The sequence below is a fragment of the Mus musculus genome, chromosome 13 (assembly GCF_000001635.26).
Source record: "Mus musculus strain C57BL/6J chromosome 13, GRCm38.p6 C57BL/6J".
Classification (NCBI taxonomy): Eukaryota; Metazoa; Chordata; class Mammalia; order Rodentia; family Muridae; genus Mus; species Mus musculus.
This window is the reverse complement of record NC_000079.6, coordinates 70733729-70756542: the sequence shown is the minus strand read 5'-3', so window position 1 is coordinate 70756542 and position 22814 is coordinate 70733729. Positions and strand designations below refer to the sequence as shown.

Here is a 22814-nt window from a genome sequence, read left to right as displayed (position 1 = left end):
CCATGTAAATGCTCATCAAAAGGTGATTTCAGACAAGGAGGAGTTCAATAATCAACTGGATAAGATGACCCATTCTTTGGACAGTCACCTCTTTCCCCAGCCATCCCTGTCATTGCTCAATGGGCACATGAACAAAGTGGCCATGGTGGCAGAGATGAGGGTTATGCTTGGGCTCAGCTTCCACTTACCAAGGCTGATCTTTCACTTACCACTGCTGAGTGCCAGATCTGCTAAAAGCAGAGACCATCACTAAGCTTCAGATATGGCACCATTCCTCAAGGTGACCAACCAGAAACCTGGTGGCAGGTTCACTACATTGGACCACTTCCTCTGTGGAATGAATAATGTTTTATTCTTACTGCAATAAATACCTATTCAGGTTAAGGATTTGCTTTTCCTGCATGCAATGCTTCTGATAAAATTACCACACAAGGTCTCATGTTAATGCAACTGACAGAGTAGAAAATTAATTTCACTAGAGATCAGTAGAGGGAACATTTGGAAGAGATTATATTAAGCTACTCTAAGGATCCTCTTGCAGGGGTTGCATGCATGAGGAATTCCTGAGGATGGGCAGGATGGAGAGGGACACACTGAAAGCACAAAAACTCATAGAGGGTAGGGTTGCTAAGGATGCTTTCAGCATCCATGCTGAGGTGAGGAGAAGGGTGTACATCCTGGACTCTGAAGGCTGAAGATGCAGAGGTGTCTCTGCAAAGATGAGAACCCAATTATTTAGAAAGCCTAGGAGCACACTGAACTCAAGACTATGTTCATCACAAACATACTGTGATCAAAGCACTCTAAGACTAAAAGAAAGCCATTGATCCAGAGTTGGGTTTGTTCTGCCCTTTGCTTGCAGAGAAATTTAAACATGTTCTCCTCCCTTACCCTTTGTCCATGTAGCTGTCTGCATGAATGTCACTCACACAGTTGTATGTTGTAAGTGGCCCCCGAGGCCCTTCCCAGTTTCATTCTGTGGTCTTGGTCAATCAATAACATGTAAGATAAATCAAGAGTAAAATAAGAGTTGACTGTCTTCGCAGCCCTTAGCCAGTGCTTCCTTCATGCTGTGGACTCTCTGAAGCTGAGTCTCTTATAGAAGAAGAGATAAATGGGGAGATATAAAAACATATATGCTACAGAAAATATATGGGGACCTAGGAAGGCTCCATCACCCACAGGCCAATAGACTGGTTAAAGTGTTGGCTTCGGCCATTAGCCATCTGTCTACAATCCTCCAGCTTTCCCTGGCTTCAAGACAGCAGGAAAGTAGTTCAGTTTCATGAGGGACAAGATGTATATGTCAGAATTATTTAGTAAAGAAGACAGTGGTCCCTGGTGAAGCAGGCATCACTTTCCATTGTGATTCTGCAGTGAGAGTTCTTCCCATACATGCTGTATCTATGCATGTCCCCCAGTGCACTTTGTGCACACTCTGATACTTCTGGCATCTCTAGTGTTCAAGAGTCACTGCAGAGAAACAATTACCCCCCAAAGAAACTGATTCCAGAAAAGCAGTAAGTACTCTGAACACAGAAGCTAAGAATGGCCAGAAGAGCACCTCCCAGGGGCACTGAGGAGGAAGTCATAGAAGCAGTTTGGAAGATGCGTTGAAGAGAATTAGTGGAAATAAAATCCCCTAAGACTTGAGACTGGGGACCAGGGACCATGAACAACCCCACCCACACATATGGCTTTAATCATAGGAATCTTGTGTAGGAGAAGAATTTCTGTTAACAAAATTCCCAATCCTACTGACATTTATAGGCTGAAATCAACATTTTAACAGTGCAGGAATGCAAACAGGAGACCAGACCATCATGGAGAACAACGGCAACTCTTGTATCTATTGCACCATTCACAGCCTCAGCACATAGGAAAACAACTTTTATCCTGCACAGGGACCCTGTACCGACCAACTGAAAGTTTCTTGCTCCTTGATCTTCATTGGGCCATTCAAATCCAGGAGTATGATTCTCCCCTTGTAAATCTAACTCTGAAGAGAAGACATTTGGCCAGATTCATCCCATCATGATAACCCTTTTCTATCAACATGACCTTCTGTTCTTCTTTGCCATGAACTCAGTCTTAAGATATACTCATTCCTTCTTCCTGTTCCTTCTATATTTTGCCTTTTACGACTCTTTCTATGCAAGTCATCCACACTCGCTATATCTGTGCTCAACCAAGGACCTCTGCTCATCTTAAAGCCCTTGTGGTTTCTGTCTACCAACTTCATTCTCCAGGCAGAAGCCCACCAAGGTGCCTGAAGTCTTTCTCAGCTCAGTTTTCTTGATCCCATGGCACTCAAGGGTTCACCATTCATTCCCCTCATGTCTGTAAGACATCAGGACTTCTTTCCTCTGCCCCGACATCCATGGCTTGTCACTACATCTTCATCATATATAAATAGGATATATAAATAGGAAGGTGTTTTAAAGAAGAGACTAGTTGCTTGTAAAACAGAAAGAGTGGCCACAGGTAGTCACCTGTAGGTCTCTCTGGTTTTCCAAGATATTAGAAGATACACAAAACTCCAGAAGCCTTTGGTGATAAGGAATATAAGCAACTCATACAAGCATGTGATAACCAATTGAATGTTCACTGTGGCAAAGTATGCCAAACCATCTCCCCCTTCTTCTTTCAGAGACATTTGCTCAGACTCCAACTGTTGAAGTCCAACAATAGTAACCTAGCCGAATATGCATACTTCTTCAGACACTTTGGGGAGGGTCTCATATATCCAGGAAATACAAGGCACACTCAGTCTAAAGTGCTCTGACTAAGGAATTAAGATAAGGAATGTCTTGGTTTGATTTGGAGAAATGAGAAGCAATCTGCCAGGTAAAGCAATTGACCAGGTAAGCCCAGAGTCAGGGCAATGGAGAACAGTATTCCAGATACAGAGCATATCAGGAGGACAGGCTGGAGCACAAGAGGACATCACAGATCAGCAGCACAGTACCACTCAACTGTAGGAAGTCTGTTGTGGAAAGGAAATTTACTTGTAGAATAGTCATAGCCACCAATATCCAATAGAGCCAGGTAAGGACACAAGCTGGTCAGGCAGTGACCACAACCATTTCCGGGATATCTCTCAGTATGCATATTGTGACACGATAGCTCACACAACCCTTTCTCTCATACCACATTCACTCAAAGTGGAGTTTCCTTGACAGTGCTTGATTTAGGCTTTTCAATAGAATTTTAAGTCTTCAACACACCCTCCCTTTCCACAGGCAAGATGAACTCAAAGGCGGGATGCTACAGAGACCTGAAGGTTCCGGTGAATGCATCTTTCTGCAACCCCAAGACACGACCTGTCACAGGCCTTGTGCCCTGTAAGGTGTCACCTTGTCCTTCCAGGTAAGAAGTCTCAGGATTCCCAGATCATTGGATCCCTTGGTTCTAGAAAATGAGACTTGATCATTGCCAGACCCTGGTTCATTGTAGCAAATTGGCAAATGGAGCAAAAGCAACCTGAATGGAGGACCAGGACAAATGTCTTTGGGGGTGAGAAATAGCCTGAAAATTCTTTCACCTGTAAAAGGGAGTACTTCCTGTAATCTTGTTGTTTTTAATAAGCATGTGCTATGGTGCTAATGGTGGAGTCTCCCCAAAGCTTTTGGTGGCAGCTACCACTGCTTACTTTTTACTTAGTGAATGTCACACCCAAGGCCTGCCCAGCTTGTAAACTATTTAGAACCTACAGTTACACACATGTGCACAGGTGAGACAAGTTGTCTGTCATCTCCTTTCTGCCTTCATGACTCCCACTCCTCTGTTCTCTGAGATGTGGAGTTGGGTAATTTCCTGAGTGACAGGAGCTCCTGGCCATGTAAGACCTCATCCTGGGGCTTCACTGTCTTTGTTGTTATGGGGGACAGGTCACGATAGAAGGTGAAAGTCTCTTGAGATGATGAAATTCTCGCTTCAAAAAGCTGAGGGAACACAATCCAAAACTATTTCTATGTAAAGATCCACAGAGTATGGAAAATGGGTCCCCAGTTTGGGGAAATAGTTTGCTAACACACGTGACTATCTATATCTCCAAGTCAGCTGAGTACAGGGAGGTGAGTTCTCCCTCTGCTCTCTTTAGAACTCCAAGTGAACCTGGCCTCTCTCTCAAGATAGCAAGGGAGACACATACAACACTTACAAAGCTTAGAGTTGCCCCCATCAAGGTCAGGATCTTCTCCAGAAAATGATATCCTCTCAACAGTGATGGCCATAGAGCCCTACCACCTTTCTCAGCCAGCAGCCCCACATCAGCCATGATTCCTTGACCTCAGAGCCCACAGCTGTTGAGCCAGATGCTGGTCAGAAGTTACACAGGGTTTGATAAACTGTTGGTCACAAGGTCCCCTGGATGCCCTCCTAGGATCTGTACTACAATGAAAAGGGGGTCCTGGAGTCCATGGGAACTGGGGACAATACTTTTTAATAGCACTGGCCTTTGCAGCTTGCCTGTGAAGCCCGGAAGGTTGGTAAAAGAAGCTACTGGCCACCTGTGATCTAAGTGTCTCATGGGCTGAGCTGAGCCAGAAGGAAAGAGCACATCACGCCACTGACTACAGAAGGAAAGGAGGCTCCCGCTGGAGGGAAAGAGGGCTGAGGTACAACAGGCAACCAAGGACACTAAATGAAGCCCAGACAGGTGCTAATCAGTGATCTCAGTGGAAGCTAATGCAGGAGGGAGTCCAGCATGAGCCAAGCTCAGCTGCCACCTGGCTAGAGCAGGCATGGATGTGGGAGAGAGTGGAGGACGATGGGGCAAGTGTACAGGAAATCGCTCAATGTGAGGTGCTGCTTGGACCTCCTGAAGTCCACCTGTGCTTGCTGATTCTCATGGATGCCAGGCTCCTTGTCTCCTGGAGAGGGTGGACATCTATCCTTTGAGAGGAAGAGGAGGGGAGACCTGCCCTCTGGAAGCCTTGCTTTACTCTAGCAGATGTGTCAAGGGAACGAGTATCATCAAGGATCATGTCCTTGAAATGGAGTTAAGGCTTGTCAGAAAAGGGTTCAGAGGAGCCTGGCTAGAGTTCTGAAAGGACAAAAGCCTTGTCATGTGTGATGCCAAGGTAGCCCTTTCCCTGTGCACAGCTGCCTCTGCACCTGTGTGCCCTGTGCACAGCTGCCTCTGCACCTGTGTGCTCTGTGGACCGCTGCCTCTGCACCTATGTTCTAGTTGACACCACTAGCTGACAAAAGGTTCTTAGTTCCTGGTAATCATATGGACCCACTGACATGTATTAGTGCCTTGCTGCTCACTCACAACTGGCTCACATACAGAGAGTAGTGCTGTTTCTCCTCACTGTGTCTCTGCTGTCTCTGTCTTGCTGATATGGAGGGAGCCTCAGTCAAAGACATTTCTGCATTTCCTGTGTCCAGTATAATGTATGTCTCTCACTCTGATACATCTTAGTTAAGAAAGATTCATCAAGGGCCAGTGTCTAATAACCAAAGTGCCATCATTCACTGACCAAAGGATCACTCTAGGGCCAGGATTGGGGAGGTATGTTGTATCTAACAGCACATGGAAGACACTTGATTTTGTGGGTCCCCAGTTTTCTGATGATGCCTTCTTATCTACCTTGATACAGCTTTGATTTTAGAATATTTGGATTATTTCCTGTGAAAGAAAGCCTTCTGAAACAACACAAAATTCTTACTGCTGACTTCAAACCATGCACTTCTGGCTAGGTAGTTTTTCAGAAGGAAGTGGCTGCTGATATGTTTCTGGGTTTGTTCTTCGTCTCTACCAGGCTGTGGGAGGCCTGGAAACAAGTGGAATCCATAGGTCTCTAGTTAGCTGAGAAACAAGAGATCCTTACTACAAAAAGCTCCTACAAAGAGTGTTTATGGCTCCTAAGCTGTGCCAGGGCTGGAGGACTGCACAGAAACAGGTGGCATGACACACCTGGCAAAGGTGCAGCTGGGATCAAGACCTGGTCCACCTGTCTTCTCCTGATTGGTTATCACCCAGATCAAAATGGAGTTATCCCTATGGGATAAGGTAGGGCTTGAGACAATCCATGTTAAACCTAAGAGGGACACTCACCAACTCTTAGCTTCTGGTCATTTTATCTGTAATTGGAGAGACATTCTCATCAATTATTTACTTGTTCTGTAACAAGAATTATCAAGGACAAAGCAGAAAACCTAATTTGTACCACACACTAATCCTTATAGCGTCTGTTTGTCTAACCACTGCCCATCTGCAACTGAGTTGCAGAGAATATATTTTCCTTAAGATGTTGATTTGGTTTTTTTCTATAAGTTGTAAAAGTGACATATCCCTTTTGTCCAGGTATGTTGAGTTTGGATGTGAAATATCCCTCCAGGGTCATGAATTTGAAGGTGTGGCTAACTAATGATAGTTTTTTGTTTTTTGGGGTTTTTTTGTTTTTGTTTGTTTGGTTTGGTTTTTTTTTTTTTTTTTTTTTTTTTTTTTGGAGAAGGTCCTGAAACCTTTAAGAGGTACAACTTATGTGGAGATTAAATGTCACTATTGGTGATTTTGAGGGTTTATGGTCCCACCCCCACTGTCTATTCTCTGTCTGCTTCCTGTGTGGGGGTAAAGATGAGGTCGACAGCTTCCTGTTCCTGAGCCCACACCACGCTTCCCACAGTAAAAGCATTCTCTCTTTGGAACCCTGTGCTAATAATGTAAAGCCTTCCTCCCTTAAGTTACTTTCAGACATGAGGTTTTATCACAGCAACAGAAAAGTCACTGGTATACCAGGATAGTGGTGACCTTTTATTCCTGCCTGTTATACAGCAAGCCTGTGAATATCTTTCTGGCACATCAAGGTGTACTTGTGACCTCTTTACCTCCCTGTGTGGTGTCCTGACACTCTCCCCATCTTTTGTGTTCAATGGCTTTGTTCTGAGGCCACAAACCACCCATAGTTTCTATCATTGCTCTTGATGACTGTCTCGAATACAGGGTACAAGATCTGATGCTTCATGTTCAGCTTGCAAGAGGGTCCTTAAGCACATAGATTGGGACTTCACAACTATCTTAAATCACTTCATCTATAACTTAGGTGATAAACAAGACAGATTCTAGTGCTAAGAGCATGGGCCTCTGGGTCAGGTCAGCATTGAGACCCTCCTCTGCAGGACCTGGACTCCTGCTGAACTCACTCAGATGGGATCCCCCAGAGCCATCAGTCTCTGGCAAGAGTAGGGAGTAGGATTCCAGAATGGGACAGAGTGGGAGTCTGTCTAGATATATGTGTCCAGACTCCAGCCAGCTTAAGCACTATGGCTTAGGTAAAAGATACCAGCTAAGCTTCATGGGCTGGAATGGGGCAGCTGACATTGCTCTGTTCATTGTTTCTGCTCTTGGTCCAGTCCGGAAACCCAAATCCCTGACCCATATCCCCTACTCATGCCTCATCTTAATGTAAGTCAGGAGCTGTGTCACTTGCTTTCAAATCATGTGATCTATTGCCTTCTTGTTCACCTACCTATCTAGATGGAGAAGCTCAAGTGTTATTTATCTGAACTGTAGTTTTCTTAGCACAAGTACAAATAGCATACCTTCCCAGTAGATGAACTGAAGTCGGGTGAAAATGGCTCCCAGGTGGTGGTAAACTCTCTCAGAGTTCTACAAGTACAGAATTTACATTCTGATAGATACTTAAAATAGACAAACTTCAAGTCTTTCAACCGGGATCTACAAATGAAGTCACATCTGTACTTGATATTCAATCGTTTGTATTATCTGTGTTGTACCCTCATGACCTCTTAGAAAATCCATAGCTGAATATCTCTTTTTGCAACCAAGATACATAGGTCCGATGAGTGTGCTTGATTGCACACAGCATAAATGAAACACAAGAATGAGCAGGCTAGTTTTATTAGTTGACTCCTTGACAGAGCAAGAGAGAATGGCATTTATTTCTTTTCTACCTCTTATCTCTCATCCACAAGAGTCTTACAAAGACTAGCCACATAGTAGTATGCTGTTGCCAAGGCAAGGCAGAGAGATAGATGACTATGAAGGCAATACCTGAAAGACAGTTTGGCTCATATGATGCCATCCAGCTAATCAGGTCATTTAATTATCCAAATTCCTTACCTCTCACTTCAGCAGGTATATCATCCTAAGGCTGAGACACACAGCACAGCCTGCCTCTGCTGTTGCCCACATGAACTGAGTGACTTCTAACAGTGAGTGCACCACTTTACTAGACTCTAGTTCCCATGAATATCGTAACATAACTGGTCCTGCTCAGCATTTCCACAGTTATTTCAGCATTGCCTTCAGGAACACTTGGGGATGGTGTTAGAATGTCTTCTTGTTTTGCTTTAGTTTGGTTTGCAGGTCTGGTGCCCTTGAGTACAGAAGCTGTTTCTCAGGGTCTCGGGTTAAGGGATTCTTTTGTGACACCACGACGGCAAACCTGAATGAGGGAGGATATTTGGCTATAGCTCTATTCAAAAGCTTTCTTTTCTCTTATGAGAAGTAAGTATTCCCACATATGGTATGCTGGACTTTAGGTATGACAGAGTATAGTATAGTGGCCTTTAGATACTGCAATGGACTGGAAGGAGGCCTTCCATAGAGACATAGGTACTACACTGTTCTGCTGGGACAGAGGTCCTCAGGCAAAACAAGGCTACTTGAGTGCCACACATTAAAGTGATTCTTTCCCCACTACTGTCTCATGGGGAAAGCGTCTAACACATCTTTGTTTAGTCAGAGAAATCCAATGCCCACAATTCTCTGCAGTCACTAGTTTTCATGTAGCTGGGCAGCTAGCTGGTTCAGGTAATGGTACCCTACATAAATAGTCAGGCAAGGGTATAGACACGTCAGCGAGAAGGACACTGCCTTCCTACCTGACCCCCAGTGGAGCAATGCTGGTTCGCATCATCACAGTATACCTGACACATAAAAGCACTTTAGAAACATTCTTGCTATTGTGCTGGAGGATGAAAGTGGAGGCTAGACACTTAGGAGGCAGATTGATCAGGTGGTAAGAGGTGGTTGGGTTCAGGTATTTCAGAGGTTGAGCTCAAGACTCGATGTGTGCAGAGGAGACCTGTTCCTAATGACCAGGCATTCAAAAATATGAGCCTTTGTGGGGCAATTCTTATTCAAGCACAGTTAGCTAGGTGTGAACAGACAGCTGCTTGAGAGCTTTAAAGATAAGACGGACAGATCCTGAGAAATCGTGCAACTCAGGAACCAGTACTGCTGTCGCTGTATGGAAGCCACAGCAACAACTGCTGGGGCTGCTGCAGAGGAGAGGAGGAGGGGGAAGAGAAGGGAGGAGGAGGAGGGGGGCGGGGAGGAGAAAGAGGAGGAGGAAGAGGAGAAAGATGAGGAGGAGGGGGGAGGAAGGGGAGGAGGAGGAAGAGGAAGAGGAGGAGGAAGAGGAGGAGGAGGAAGAAGAGAAGGAGGAGGAAGAGGAGGAGGAAGAGGAAGAGGAAGAGGAAGGGAAGAAGGAGGAAGGGGAGGAGAAGGAGGGAGATGAAGAGGAGGAGGAAGAGGAGGACAGAGAGGATGCCTGTCACTTCCCAGTACTCATCTCCACCCCTGCTGTCTAACCTGATTGACAGTTCTCAGCTTTTATATAAAACAAGAAACTATAATGCTCAGGTTTTTTTCTTAGCAAGCTAACCTCCCTGAAGGAGGGCTAGTGCTGTGACTGGGATGTACTTGCTATCCCTCTGTGTCCTCTGATGCAGTGGACTGAGACTAAGACTTGGGGAGGGCATGGGCTGATTTCACACAGTGTGTCGGAGGCTGGGGGACTGAATCTGAGAATAAGCATGACCAATCAGCTTCTTCGGTTTCTCTCTGAAAACTCATCGCATTGAAGGCGATTTGTGGTTTCTCGGTCGGGTCGCCGTTGCTCTAACGTGGAACTTGAGAAGGAGCCTAACTCGAGCCTGCTGTGTTAAGTCCTTGAAGTATTCCCACTGGCCATGTTCCCAAGCCTCAGGGACTGAGCAGCTGTGCTCCAGGCTCCCACAATCCAGATGCACTAGATTCATAGCACTTGAAATGTACGCAAGACCCTGGGGAAGATCCCGTCTACATATTTACACAGATATGAACATCCAAGAAACCACAAAGTAGACTGTCAGAAAACCCTGCACCAGAGGGAGTGACATCATCACACCGCCGTGCTTACATCTATGTGGTAAAAGGAAGAGGCTCATAGGAAAGCAACATCTCCTCAGATGGGTCTGGTGCAGCTGCCACCAAATCTGCATATATATGGTTACAGTTATGTCTGTAAGGACTGAAGGAGGAAAGCCTCTGCTTCTCAAAGGGATCACTAACCTAAGCCTTTTACCACCAGACCCTTTGGTAGGACATTTGCCTCTCCCAGGCCAGGTGACTGCATCCCCTAGCGAGACTGTCTTCATAGAAAGCATGGCGCCTGTGTCGGACGCTAGGCCACTAAGCACAATCTCAGGGTGGTGTAGATGATGTGTTGATTAGCAGGTTCATTGCCTGAACAGCTTGGGTGGCATGTCTCCCTTCTCAGCTAGAAACATGGCACTTCCTAGGACAGGAAAGCTTCCCAGAGAACAAAGTGTCTTCGCTGTGAGGTTGTCCCACCAAGGTCGAGTGCAAGTTCATGTCTGTGTAGCTCATTTTTCTCTAAATACTGTAAGGAGGACATTCCCTGGACAGTGAATAAGATGTCTATTGGAGCCCATGACCTAAAGGTGTGGACATGCACAGGACATCAAAAGGCGCTGTCTAAAAGCAACCCAAAGACCCAGTGTTCCCATTTCTGGACTCAGTGGACCCAAGCAGCTTCTCCTGGGCGCTGTTCTAGCACTCGGTTACATTTTTTATATGAAGCACCGGATTTGGCAGAGCCACTCACAGGAGGTTCTCTCCCGCGCTGACTTACCTTGACGAGCCCCAAGGCATCGTTGCAGCAGAGATGTAGGTCACTTCTTTTGTAGACCTTTCTGGTATTTCTCATTCAGTGAATTGCTTCCTCCTCTTTAGAGATGCGCTAATGCACCTGGTTTCCTGTAGCTATCCTCATTTGTTCTTCCTCCCTTTCCTCTCATTTGCAGAATTTTAAAATTTATAACATTGATAGACTCAATATTCCTGCAGAATCTCGACATTGTGGTCTCTTTACCACTTCATATTAACCTGTGACAGGAAATCACTGAGAGGCTGTACAAAAAGTGTTTGTGTCCCTGTAGTTATTATTATTATTATTATTATTATTTGCTTTAAAGTAATCCATATTGATTGATCATGCTTTTAATGCCCTTCTGAGGGGTTTTCAAACACATACATCTAAGCAATGCAGTAGGAACCATACTTCTCTCTCCTTGCTTGTGGGTTAAGTTGAGAGCCCACTGGGTTTACTGAATCCTGTGAACCACATGGGGTATAGGGCTAAGGAACAGAGGCCCAGGTAGGGTGAAGTGCAGGATGATATCGCTATGAGAAGAGCAGTTCATGGTTCAGCAGTTCCTGCTGTATACTAGCTCCTGTATGAACAGAGGTTCTGCAGGCTGGGTCATGAGTCATTGAGATAAGATCTGGGTACCCACTGATTTTTAAAATTGACCAATTTACAAAATACCCAGATGGCCTGAATATTTGCTTTCACTTGACATCAATAACTGTGAGCCATTTCCTCATTCTGTTCATGAAGGGCCCAACCCTTTTGATGGATAAGGACCCACCTACAAGCTCAGAGCACCTGGTTTCAGTTTGAGTTTCTGAAAGAAGGGTGGAGTCCCTCTACTCATTTTCTGCAAAATCGCTTCAGCTTTCTTTTATTTTTCTCCTTGTTTTACTTTTTCCTCAGCCACACCTAACTTGACAGCAGTCCCACTTGATGACTGGTCTTGACTCAGTCATCCCAAGACTCGACTTCATTTTCTTAGAAACAAGCCTCATTTTTTTTTCAGGCTCATGTTTCACAAAGTTACGCCAAACCTAATTACATTACACAGTTCCAGTGACAAGCTCAGCTGGCATAAACAGGTTTTAAAGGCTGACGCGGCAGGGTGGGTGAAACCCAAAAGACATCAGTGGCAGAAAAAGGCTGTGAGCATCCAAGGGCATGCTTGGCACCTCTGAGATGGTGCTTCAGTGGTGGGCAAGGCCACAGAGCTCCCTCAGGAGGTGAAGGGTGCCAAGGAGTGGAAGTCTCAGTTTGGTGTGAGTGTGCGCACACCAGCTTCTAGTGAAGCTGACCTGAGCTCAGGGGCAGAGAGGAGACCACCCAGGCCACAAGACTGATGTCTCAAGAAGAATGCAGCAGATACACAGAGCCCCATCTGAGTGACTCTCCACTGAGAGGGGAACTGCAGAGAGCCCAGTGGGAGCCTGCCAGTGAGAAAGTGCTCATGTGCTTTGCTCACGGGGTGGTGTAAGTACAGTTTAAGCAACCTGGGCTAGTTCTCAGCTGTGAGTTTCCCCATTGTCTCAGCCTGACTTGTCCAAGCACAGAACAAACAGACTCCTTCCTACCTTTGTCCTCCATGGGCAAGAAGGTCCCCCACTTCCTTAGGTGAATTGACTGGAAGGCTTGGAGGAATAAGCTATTGGAGACAATCTCTGCTAACTTCCCAGATGGCATTGCTTCAACACCAGGAGGCTTGCAGCCTGCCCCTAAAGCACATGAGGTGGTAGCTGGGTTCCTGCAGAAAACCCTAAGCAAAGGACCTTGCAGACCCAGGTGCCTAAGGAGCAGCTTCCTTCTCTGCAGGAGGCCAGATAGAGCTTTTGGAATTTAGACATTGAAACCCCTGCTGTTTCCAACAGAACAAGGGCAAGTGTGGGCCTCTGTGCTGTCTAGGAACAGAACCCGGGACTAAGAACTCTTCTCACTCCTGCCTCCATCTCAATCACTCGCTGGCTGCTTTCTCAGAGACAAGGCTGGTCAATGGGAGTCACTACTGCTGTGCTTCCAGGCTCAAAGGCACACTCTTCTCTTCCCATTCCCGGTGGAACGACCGGAAGGGCAGATTCCCCAGGAGCCATGGCTCCACCTTCATTCAGGAACTGTTTGGTCTCTCTAAGAGGCATCGTGAGAAGCTTACTGGTACAGCCAAGTGTCCGCAGGGAGGAGTCTCACAGATGAATGCTTTTGTTGGAACCGGGATGAACTGAGACCATTTAGAGCGTGGAGGTCTGTCTCCCAGAATTCTCTCTTGTCTTCACTCGTGTAGACGAAGCTTCATGGTCTTCCTGATTGTTTGCAAGACAATATGCAATAGCAGGGCAGTAAGAGAAGAAAACCTGGCAAAAATAGCATTTTGGCTTCTGATAAGTGAACCTTTACAGGCCTTTGGCTCCTCGCAGTTTATAAAATTAATGCCACAATGGCTCCTTTGGAACAAGCTTTTGATGTCTGGCTTTGCACGCTTCAGCAGAGAAATCCCGCATCTCGACATGAAAACAATCCTGGATCTGGGTCTGGCTCATTATAAATCTCCCCTTCAGCTCTACAAAGGAAAAAGAAGTGGTCCAGATCTTTGAGGCTAAAGAAAATGAAGTAACTATAAAGTGCCAATCCGCAAGGTTCTGGAGAGGGCCTGGCACCAGCCCTTGCCCCATGCCAGACGGTTGTCAGGGCTGGGCTTTCTGTTCTGACCTAGATAGCAGAGATAGACACTGCATGAAGTCCTACAAAGACGCAACACTGAAAACAGAGAAGGTCCTGGCCTTCTGGTCAGTATATGTCTGCCTTCTGTGTAAACTACCTTTAGGGAAGAAGGTAGGAGACAGTGCAGCAGCTATATTGCACCATGATTTCTGAGCCTTCGCTGCTTGCTACATGTTAGAAGGACCTGGAGATTCTGTGTTTGTTTTTCAAGAGATCAGCACATGCCTAAAGACTGTGAGGGTCTGCCAAGCCTATGTATATGGCTCCACTGCTCCCGTGTGCATCTGGTTACCTCGCAGGCCCACTGGCTTCCACAGAGCAGTGGATGATGACAAGATGCCCTTTGGCAGAGACTAATTCCTAAATTCTCATCACCTGATAAGAAAAAAGATCTATAGGTCGTCTGGCATCTGTCTTCTCCCCCACCCTTCGTCCATTGACCCCAGCCATGGTATAGCCTACTATGCTCTAAATTAACTTATTCTCCCCACTTCCCATGGAAAGGGTATCTTCCTCATAGTGCCTGTGTCTGCTGCTGGATGTGAATTGTTGTACTTAAAACATTTCGCTTAGAAAGGGCAGTGGATCCCAAATGACTTACACATATGAAGTTGGGGCTTCTTGTGGCTTCAGAGCTTGGCTAGCACCCATTCTCTCCCACTGCAGAAGCAGCTGGAGACATACATCTGCTACATGCTGAGCGTGCATGTGCACTGGATGGGAGGTGTCACCAAGTTCATCAGGGCTCATTTACAGATGTGAAGAAGGTGGTTTAATGAGGGACCCGAGTGTGCTGACAGATGCTGTTATCTGTGAAAGAGGAGTTATAGACACAGGAATGTGAAAGACTCACCTGGTGGTAAATGCTCAGGCTGGAGCCTCCATGTCCCCCATCTCTCAGATAAGGTCCAGTTATGTGTACCCAACTCTCCTCACAGCTTCTTACAGGTGTGCTGTGACTTGGATTTGTGTGGTCATTATTCTCTATGCTTACCGCACCCAAAAGCATCCACTGACGGTTAATCTAGAAAACAGAACGGAATGCTGGACCTCGAAGCTTCAACTGAGCCAATAGACAACAGAGTCACGTATTATTTTTATCTTTATAAATGGGTGGGGGAGTATTTAACTGAGAAACATCAAATAGCAGGTGTGTCGGTCCGTGCTCTGCTTCTGTAACAAATGCCGGTGATGAATCAGCAGAAAAGGGGGAGGAGTTAATTTTGGCTCACATTTCCAGAGGTTTCCATAGCTGGCTTCCCTGGTACCTGAGCTTGTGGGGAAGCAGGACAACATAGCAGGAACAGGAAAGTGAGAATGCTGTTACCTCATAGGGGCCTGGAAGCAGATGAGAGACTGGAAGACCTGGACTCCCAGCATCACTTTCAAGGGCATGCTCTAGTGACCTCACTTCCTGTCATCAGGCTCCACCTCTTAACATTCCCTCCCCATTGAAAAGGCACCGAGGGCTGGTACCAAGTCTTCAACATTCTGGCCTTTCGGGACATTCTGTACCCAAACATTAGTAGCTGTTGATCAGTACAGATACTTACTGTAAAGCAAACGATCCCAGGAAATACAACGTACACTCTGAGAGAAAGCAGCAACACTCTCTATAGCTCACGGCAGTGGTGAGATCCTCACACAGAGGCCCCATAAAGAAGACCCCAGAGTGAAGGCTGGATGCAACATTCCCGCCTGGGAACTCTGACTGGCTGAGGAAGGGTAGATTCCTGGTTTTCACCAGTAAAGACAGGCAAATTAAACAAAGCAGTCACTGCTAGTCCCTAGTCAGCTCTGCTCTGGGAACCCTCCCTTGGTCAGCAGAGGAGCAAGAAGGATTGCAGCTCACTCCTAAGCTGGAATGAAGGCATTTCCCCTGAGCCGCCCCTGTGAAGCAAAGCAGACACTTGGCACTTGCTGACACAATCTGCACGATCTCTGTGCAGAAGGCTTTTCTTAATGACCTGCAGTTAGGGGAGAAGGGCAGAGAACAGATCAACCGGGTTGGAGTGGCTTAAGATGGTGGAGACAGGAGACTTAGGGAGGAGGTGCGGAAAGCCCGTGAGCAGCCAAGATGCCTTTCACAGCCCCAGCGTGGACACCAATTACCATTTATAAGGCTGCAGGGCTGAGAGTGAATGTAAGAAATGGGAAAACATTAAAAAAAAAAAAAAAACACATGAAAGCTCACAGAGGTGGCCAGAGAGCAGCCAAGAGGACTCAGACGCAGAGCCGTCACACTACGGCAGCAGACAACCGTCCCTCGCCAGAAGGATGTGCCATTTATTTGTTTAGCATGTGATAAAAAGCACTCATCTTGCTAATACCGAGAACTTGATATGTTCCCACAGTTGACACGGGATCAGTTTCTCGACCCCTTGTGTATTTCCTTTTTATGTGTTTCAAAATTTACATCACTGGCCTTTTACAGCCTGCTTCACAGCGTCATGGAATCTTTTCAGGAGTAAAACAGCCTACGGCTCCTCCAGGCAAAACTGAATCCAAGCAGTGTGATACAGCTGAGGTTGAAAATGTTATGGAGTTAGATGTGACTATCAGCAGCTCAGTGTGGTGCTTCCCTTTTTCTTCAAGGAAGTTTCCCTATTTATTCCAGGAAATGCCATCAGCTTCCTTTCCTTTCAGATTTACCACCTTAGCCTTAGGACTGTCAAAAGAGTTCCAAACTCATCCAAGAAGATGGCTTAATAGGCAAAAGCCCCAACTGCAGTGTGGATCCTCTTGGTCCCACTTGTACCAGCTGAGCATCATGGCCGTGAAGCCCTCCTACCCAAGGTTGTGCAGACACAGTCGGGCTAAGCTCCAACCTAGCAGGGCATCACTGGGCTGCACTTGGACCCACCTCCATTCCATCTTCCTTCTCCAGCCAGCACATCCATCCATCGACAAGGATGCTTTTAAAAAGGGAGAGGGAATCCCCAGTGTAGCATTGGGAGAAAACTCTGTGAGGAGACTGAACAGATGTTGGGGTGTGTCACAGCATCTTATCAAAAGGGCTCACCATGGCCTGAATGGCTGCAGGGAAAATCCAATCAAATCTGAATTATCCGACTGCTAAGAGAGACAGAGACGTGTGCTCAAAATCCTGTAATCAGAAAAAAACAAAAACAAAAACAAGTTGTAGGAGGTAAGAAAGTAAGGAAGCAACTCCCATCATTGACTAGAAGTAAGTGAGTTCTTTGAGAACTCCATATTTCATACAATATATTGTGATTATACTTATCAACATACACGCGCACACGCACACACACACTACCCATCCAATTCATCAATATCTCACCCCATAGCCACAAGTTAAATACCATCATATGTTAGACACCAGAATGGTACTGTGGCTATGTTTAAACACACACACACACACACACACACACACACAAAGAATTTGGATCTTCAAGGCATGCACATAGAAATAATTGTCTGGAATTTGCATGCAAACTTTATATTGAAATAGCTGCATTTCATTTGCATACAAGTAAAATTTGCATGCAAGTGTTATATAAGTTAAGGTCAGTTGTTAATGGATGACTATTGAAGCTGAGCACGTATAAGCTCGAAGTTATTTTATTTGGGAAATTATTAAAGCTTTCTGTTTTTATTAAAATTTAATAAACTTTCTATTTTTATTAAAACTTTCATTAAAACTTTTATTAACTTTTTTAAAAAAAAGTTTAGAGGGAGATCGGAGATCTGTTCTAAGGTGGGTTATTGACAACTACAGGGAAACCAGATCTCCCTGAAAGTTTGAGAGACAAACCCAGCACCAGCCCAAATGGCCTCTCTATGAAAACTGTGGCCAGAAAGCACTGCATTTGTGTCAGGTTGTCACTGGAAAACCATGGGCATCTGTTACCATGTGTCTATTGCCTGGGAGCCAGGACACCATCCCTTCCTCACTGTGGCCTTCTGTGTCCCCTGCCAGCTGGTCTGTGGGAAACTGGAGCGTGTGCAGCCGGACATGCGGTGGGGGCACCCAGAGCAGGCCCGTGCGGTGCACACGGAGGGCACACTACCGTGACGAGTCCATCCCAGCCAGCCTGTGTCCACAGCCCGAGCCCCCCATTCACCAAGCCTGTAACTCTCAGAGCTGCCCACCTGCTTGGAGCACTGGGCCCTGGGCAGAGGTAACCAGGTGGGCTGGGAAGGGATGGTGGTGGCTGGACCACACACCGTGGAACACCTTCACTGAAAGTTTTGCCCACTTGCTCTCTTATGCAGTGCTCAAGGACCTGTGGGAAGGGGTGGAGGAAGAGGACAGTGGCCTGCAAAAGCACCAACCCCTCAGCTCGAGCCCAGCTGTTGCACGACACTGCCTGCACTTCAGAACCCAAGCCTCGGACCCACGAAATCTGCCTGCTCAAGCGCTGCCACAAGCACAAGAAGCTACAGTGGCTGGTATCTGCCTGGTCCCAGGTATGCTCACCAAATCCTCTCAGAATGGGATCCACTTCTACTCTCCCAGCTGCCTGCTTCTGCCTCCTCTGCTTTCATTGTGTCTCCTCACACTGTCCAGTTTCCTATGCTTTGAGCCAGTCACCGCCCTGATTCATCCTCTCATATCACTTCCCCTCGCTGGCATCTGTGCCAACCTCCCTCCATGTCCCATCCTTCCTCACAATGATGCCCATAACTGAAGAATATCGGTAGCCTTTATCAAGCCTTGGGCAGATTAGAGAGAAAATGTGCTAATTCAGAAAACACAGATGGTCTTGATGGTCAGCCAGCTTATGTTTGTAGAAATGCTTAGGCTGCATGTGCTGTGAGGCCAGCGACAGCATGGGTGTAAATGAAGGGCGTGTCCTCATTCATGCTGCTTGTGAATATCCAGACCCCACACAGGAGGAGTCACGGAGATATGAGCTTAGAGAGCAAAGGCTTCCTGACTTAGGCTTTGGCCTAAGTGAGGCCTAAAGGGCTTCAGAAATCTTGACACACCAGTCAAGGATGTACTGCCCTCATAGCGTATTCAGAAAATCATTGTTCTGAATTCCAGGACAGCCAGGGCTGTTACACAGAAAATAACCCACCCACCCCCTCTCCTTCCCTCCCTCCCTCTCTCATAAAAAAAGAAAGGAAGGTAGGAAGGAAGAAAAGAAAAAGAAAGAGAAAGAGAAAAAGGAAAAGCAAAACAGGGACTGGAGAGATGGCTCAGTGGTTAAGAGCACTGACTGTTTTTCCAGAGGTCATGAGTTCAATTCCCAGCAACCGTATAGTGGCTCACAACCATCTCTAATGGGATCTGATGCCCTCTTCTGGTGTGTCTGTGGACAGCTACAGTGTACTCAAATAAAGTAAATTAAAATAAAATAAAATAAAATAAAAGAGACTTTTTAAGAAAGGGAGAGAGAAAGAAAGAAAGAGAGAGAGAGAAGAAAAGAAAAGGAAAGAAAAGGAAAGGAAAGGAAAGGAAAGAAAAGAAAAGAAAAGAAAAGAAAAGAAAAGAAAAGAAAAGAAAAGAAAGGTAAAGTCTATTCCTCAAGGTCAAACCCCCACCTTCCTGCAGCAGCTGAGAAGGAAAGCCAATTCCTGGTCCTGGCCCTAGTCCTGCTCATCCTTCTCAGGGAAGAACGTAAGGTGCCCCATTCCACACCCCCACCCCCACTCCCCCACACACACCTTAAGCAGTGCTTTTGCTAGGGGGTAAGACGAGCCCTGGGCTTTGCATCTGAGACAGTTTGTCACTGACCACTAAATGCAGCATTGTTTGCTGTGTAAAGTAAGCTCGCAGCTGCTAGTCAAGAGCCCATGTTCCCTTTCACCCAGGGCAAATGGATACCTGAAAAAGCTGAAAATCTGCTGGGCAAATCTCTGCAGCTGCGTGTGAAGAAGGGCAGGAGACAGGCTGCATACTCTATTGGCTGTGTCCAGAGAAAAGATCCTTGGCATGGAATTTAAAACACCACGCTCTCACACACACATACATGCAGAATACACACACACACACACACTCACACACACTCACTCACTAATGTACAGACAGACACACACACAGAGAGCATAGAGTTGTCTTCCAGTTTAGACTCTGCCTTGGCTTAAGGGGTCACAGAAGGCAGTGAGTGTGGGAACCTCCACTCCCTTAAATCTGCTGTTGGCACCTTGGCACAATGCTCCTGAGGCTGCCCAGCATTGCCAATCTATCCTTGCAAAAATCATGTGCTCCCTCCCTCCCCCGACACTCTCTCAGAGTGCGTTCTCTCTCCCTGCTGCAAACACCAGCACTGGCCCCTGCTGCAAACACCAGCACTGGCCCGTGGTTGGGTGTTGCTCTCACAAGCCATTTCTGCTTAGCAAATGCTTCAGCCACTTCTGTCCACATGTCATTCTGTCCGGGCCTCTCTGCTCATACAAAGATTGGGCTGAGGGACCACTCAAGCTTGGCCTGCATCCCAGAGGGAGAAAATGCTCTCACCCCCATGCCTGCTTGCTTTCTTTCCAAGAACCACTCAGGTTTCTAGGGAAGGTTTCTGAATTCAGGAATACTCTAGGGGCTCATACTGTGGCTGCAGAGGAGGTGTGGGGGTGATACAGGGAGCTGTGATTCATTCCACCTCTTTGCTCATAAAATCGCTCTGATGTTATCAGTGACAGGACAACACTTAGAGTTTTCTGTAAAATGTCTGCAGTCATCCCCATGTGGTTTCTCTTTGGACCGCCCCTACTTATTACCCATAATGCCATGCTTCTATGCTCTTCTGGTTTTGTTCTTGTTTTGAGGCAGGGTTTTAAGTTTGCCATCCTCCTGCCTCAGCCCCACCAGCGCCAGGAGTTCCTGCGATACAACACTCAACCCTGTGCCACAACACTCAACCCCATGCTACAACACACAACCCCGTGCCACAACACTAACCGTGTGCCACAACACCCAACCGCGTGCTAAGACACCCAACCTCAGATTGTAACATCTTTTAAAATGCCAAGGCCCAAGCCATGAAACATCTTTATTTATATAAGTGTTAAAGCAGTTTTATCAGGGGACACTTTGCTCTTTGATTTCACTCAAATGCCCATCTCTGTGCTCTTCTTCATAGTGCTCTGTGACATGCCAGGGGGGGACACAACAGAGAGTTCTCAGGTGTGCTGAGAAGTACATCTCCGGAAAGTATCGAGAGCTGGCCTCGAAGAAATGCTTGCATCTGCCAAAGCCTGACCTGGAGCTGGAACGCGCCTGCGGCCTGATTCCCTGCCCCAAACACCCTCCGTTTGATGCTTCAGGCTCCCCAAGAGGCAGCTGGTTTGCCTCACCCTGGTCTCAGGTAAGATGCTGATGTTGATGGCTGGCTCACACTGGGAAGGGGCAGCTAGCTCCCTGTTAGGGAGCATTCCCACTGAGCCCTCCTGGTCTTCCTCTCTTGCATGTGGGTGGTCCCTCGAGGGTGGGTGTGGCTTACTGAGGATGGGCTCCACATGCTGCTGAAACTAACTGGGCCCCTGAGTATCATTGTAAATGTTTATGCCGTCAACTGTAAGGAAATGTAATACTCTTGGTAAAACCTGGGCAGAGATCCCCAGAGATGGGTGTGAATGGAAAAAGTATGAGATCCATAATAAATCAGCAGTGGTTGGTTTATAGCTAACCAAGAGGCTGTGAAAATGAGACGGGGATTTTCACGTGGGGCCTGGGCCCTAGATAGGCGAGCAGCCTGGCCTGAGAGTCTGCAGGGTTCCTCCAGGGCAGTGGTTCTCAATTGTGGGTCGTGACAGAAAATACAAATATTTATATTACGGTTCATAACAGTAGCAAAATTATAATTGTGGAGTAGCAGTAAAAAGAATTATATGGTTGGGTGTCACCACAGCATAATACAGTATTAAAAGGTCGCAGCGTTAGAAAGGTCGAGAACAACTGTTCTAGGGGTTGTGGAATCTCCACCCTTCTCCTTACCCATGGCCTCACTTCTCCTATCACTTCCTTTCTATGGCTTTCCCTCCTTCTGTGTCTCCTTTCTACTTGACTTCTGGGTACTCTAGTGCCTTAGGCTTTTGTTTCTCAGGCTCTGGGTTCTGCATGTCCATCACCCACCTATGCCCCGCCTCCTCGCTCACTGCCTGGGATTAGGTTCCATAAATCCATTACTCATATGCTCTGCCTCCTCACTCACTGCTTGCTGCTTCCAGATTGGGTAAACGCAGAGTGCTGAGGCCGGCATGCCACTGATGTACATGCTGTGCCTCTCTCTGGCCTGCATCTGCTCAGGATAATCCTTTTACGCTGCTTCATTCTAGTAGCCAGAGAGAGGCACAACCCAAGACCCACCTTCATAATCCACTTTCTCTAGTTAGGCCCTACCTTCTAAAGCTTGAAACAGCCAATCCCGTGCAGGATGCTTTGCACTGAAACCTCACAAGGGCCTGTGCTTAGCTCTTCAGCCTGGTGACCGCATTCATGTATGTAAGTTTCTAAAGACTTAAGAGCCAGGCAAACTCGCTACTCACTACAAGCAAAGCAGCGTCTGCCTTCACAGTTTTTCCTGGGGAGACAATAACTGTTTGCAGGAATAGGTGCTGGGGTCAAAGCCCAAGAAGCAGACAGGTCTGTGTGACCCTCATGACTAGTGGAGTTGACCAATCCAGATGTTCCAACCCTGCCCCAGCAGTGATCAACTCTACAGGCTGAGCTTTGCTCTTGGACTGTGTAGAGTTTTATCAATACTTTACTTGACCCAAACCTAAAAGCTATTGCACCTCTTCAATAGTTGTGGTGGGTCTGAAATGCCTGATCTGTCTAATGAGTCATTTGTCTCAACTGACTATCGTTTATATCCACTGTGACTCATTTGTTGATGCAATACCATAACCTTTAAGGGGTGAGAAATAGCTTATGTTGTATGTTTGCCATAAGCATTTGTAACTGTGACCCTGCCCATAATCTGTGGAAATTTTTCAAATTGGAAAAATTTCAGGTAGTAATGGATGGTCTGTGACTGGCTGACCCTCCACTACAAGCAGGTTTAGTCTTACCCCAGTTAAGGCATGTTGTGTTGATTTGCTATCTGGGGTCAGACTCAAACGGTTTTGTTTATCCTCTCAGGCTATGGTGTACCACATATGGTATATAAGGTTGACCTAAATCATTTCAGTCAGGACTGAGGATCTGGTGGTTGCCACGCCGTTGGGGGCTGGGAACAGCTTAAACGTGATCACCGTTAAACTTTTCTCACTTCACTTGTCAGAGAT

General features: G+C 46.6%; 1 protein-coding gene across 11 annotated transcripts in view; it reads left to right on the top strand.

Moving 5' to 3' along the window:
* The window catches only part of Adamts16 (a disintegrin-like and metallopeptidase (reprolysin type) with thrombospondin type 1 motif, 16), a 114048-nt gene that overhangs the window by 85303 nt on the left and 5931 nt on the right, over positions 1 to 22814 (top strand). For 10 of the 11 annotated variants that reach the window (NR_137640.1, XM_006517268.4, XM_006517267.4 and 7 more), the window contains 4 exons: positions 3243 to 3369; positions 17563 to 17764; positions 17859 to 18053; positions 20669 to 20893. Coding sequence is in view for 10 of the 11 variants with exons in the window: in XM_006517268.4 (XP_006517331.1) it covers positions 3243 to 3369; positions 17563 to 17764; positions 17859 to 18053; positions 20669 to 20893 (749 nt within the window). In the remaining variant the exon portion in view is untranslated. Of the gene's footprint in view, positions 1 to 3242; positions 3370 to 8104; positions 9175 to 17562; positions 17765 to 17858; positions 18054 to 20668; positions 20894 to 22814 lie in introns of those variants that run through there. The other variant, XM_006517270.4, reaches the window with a different exon arrangement.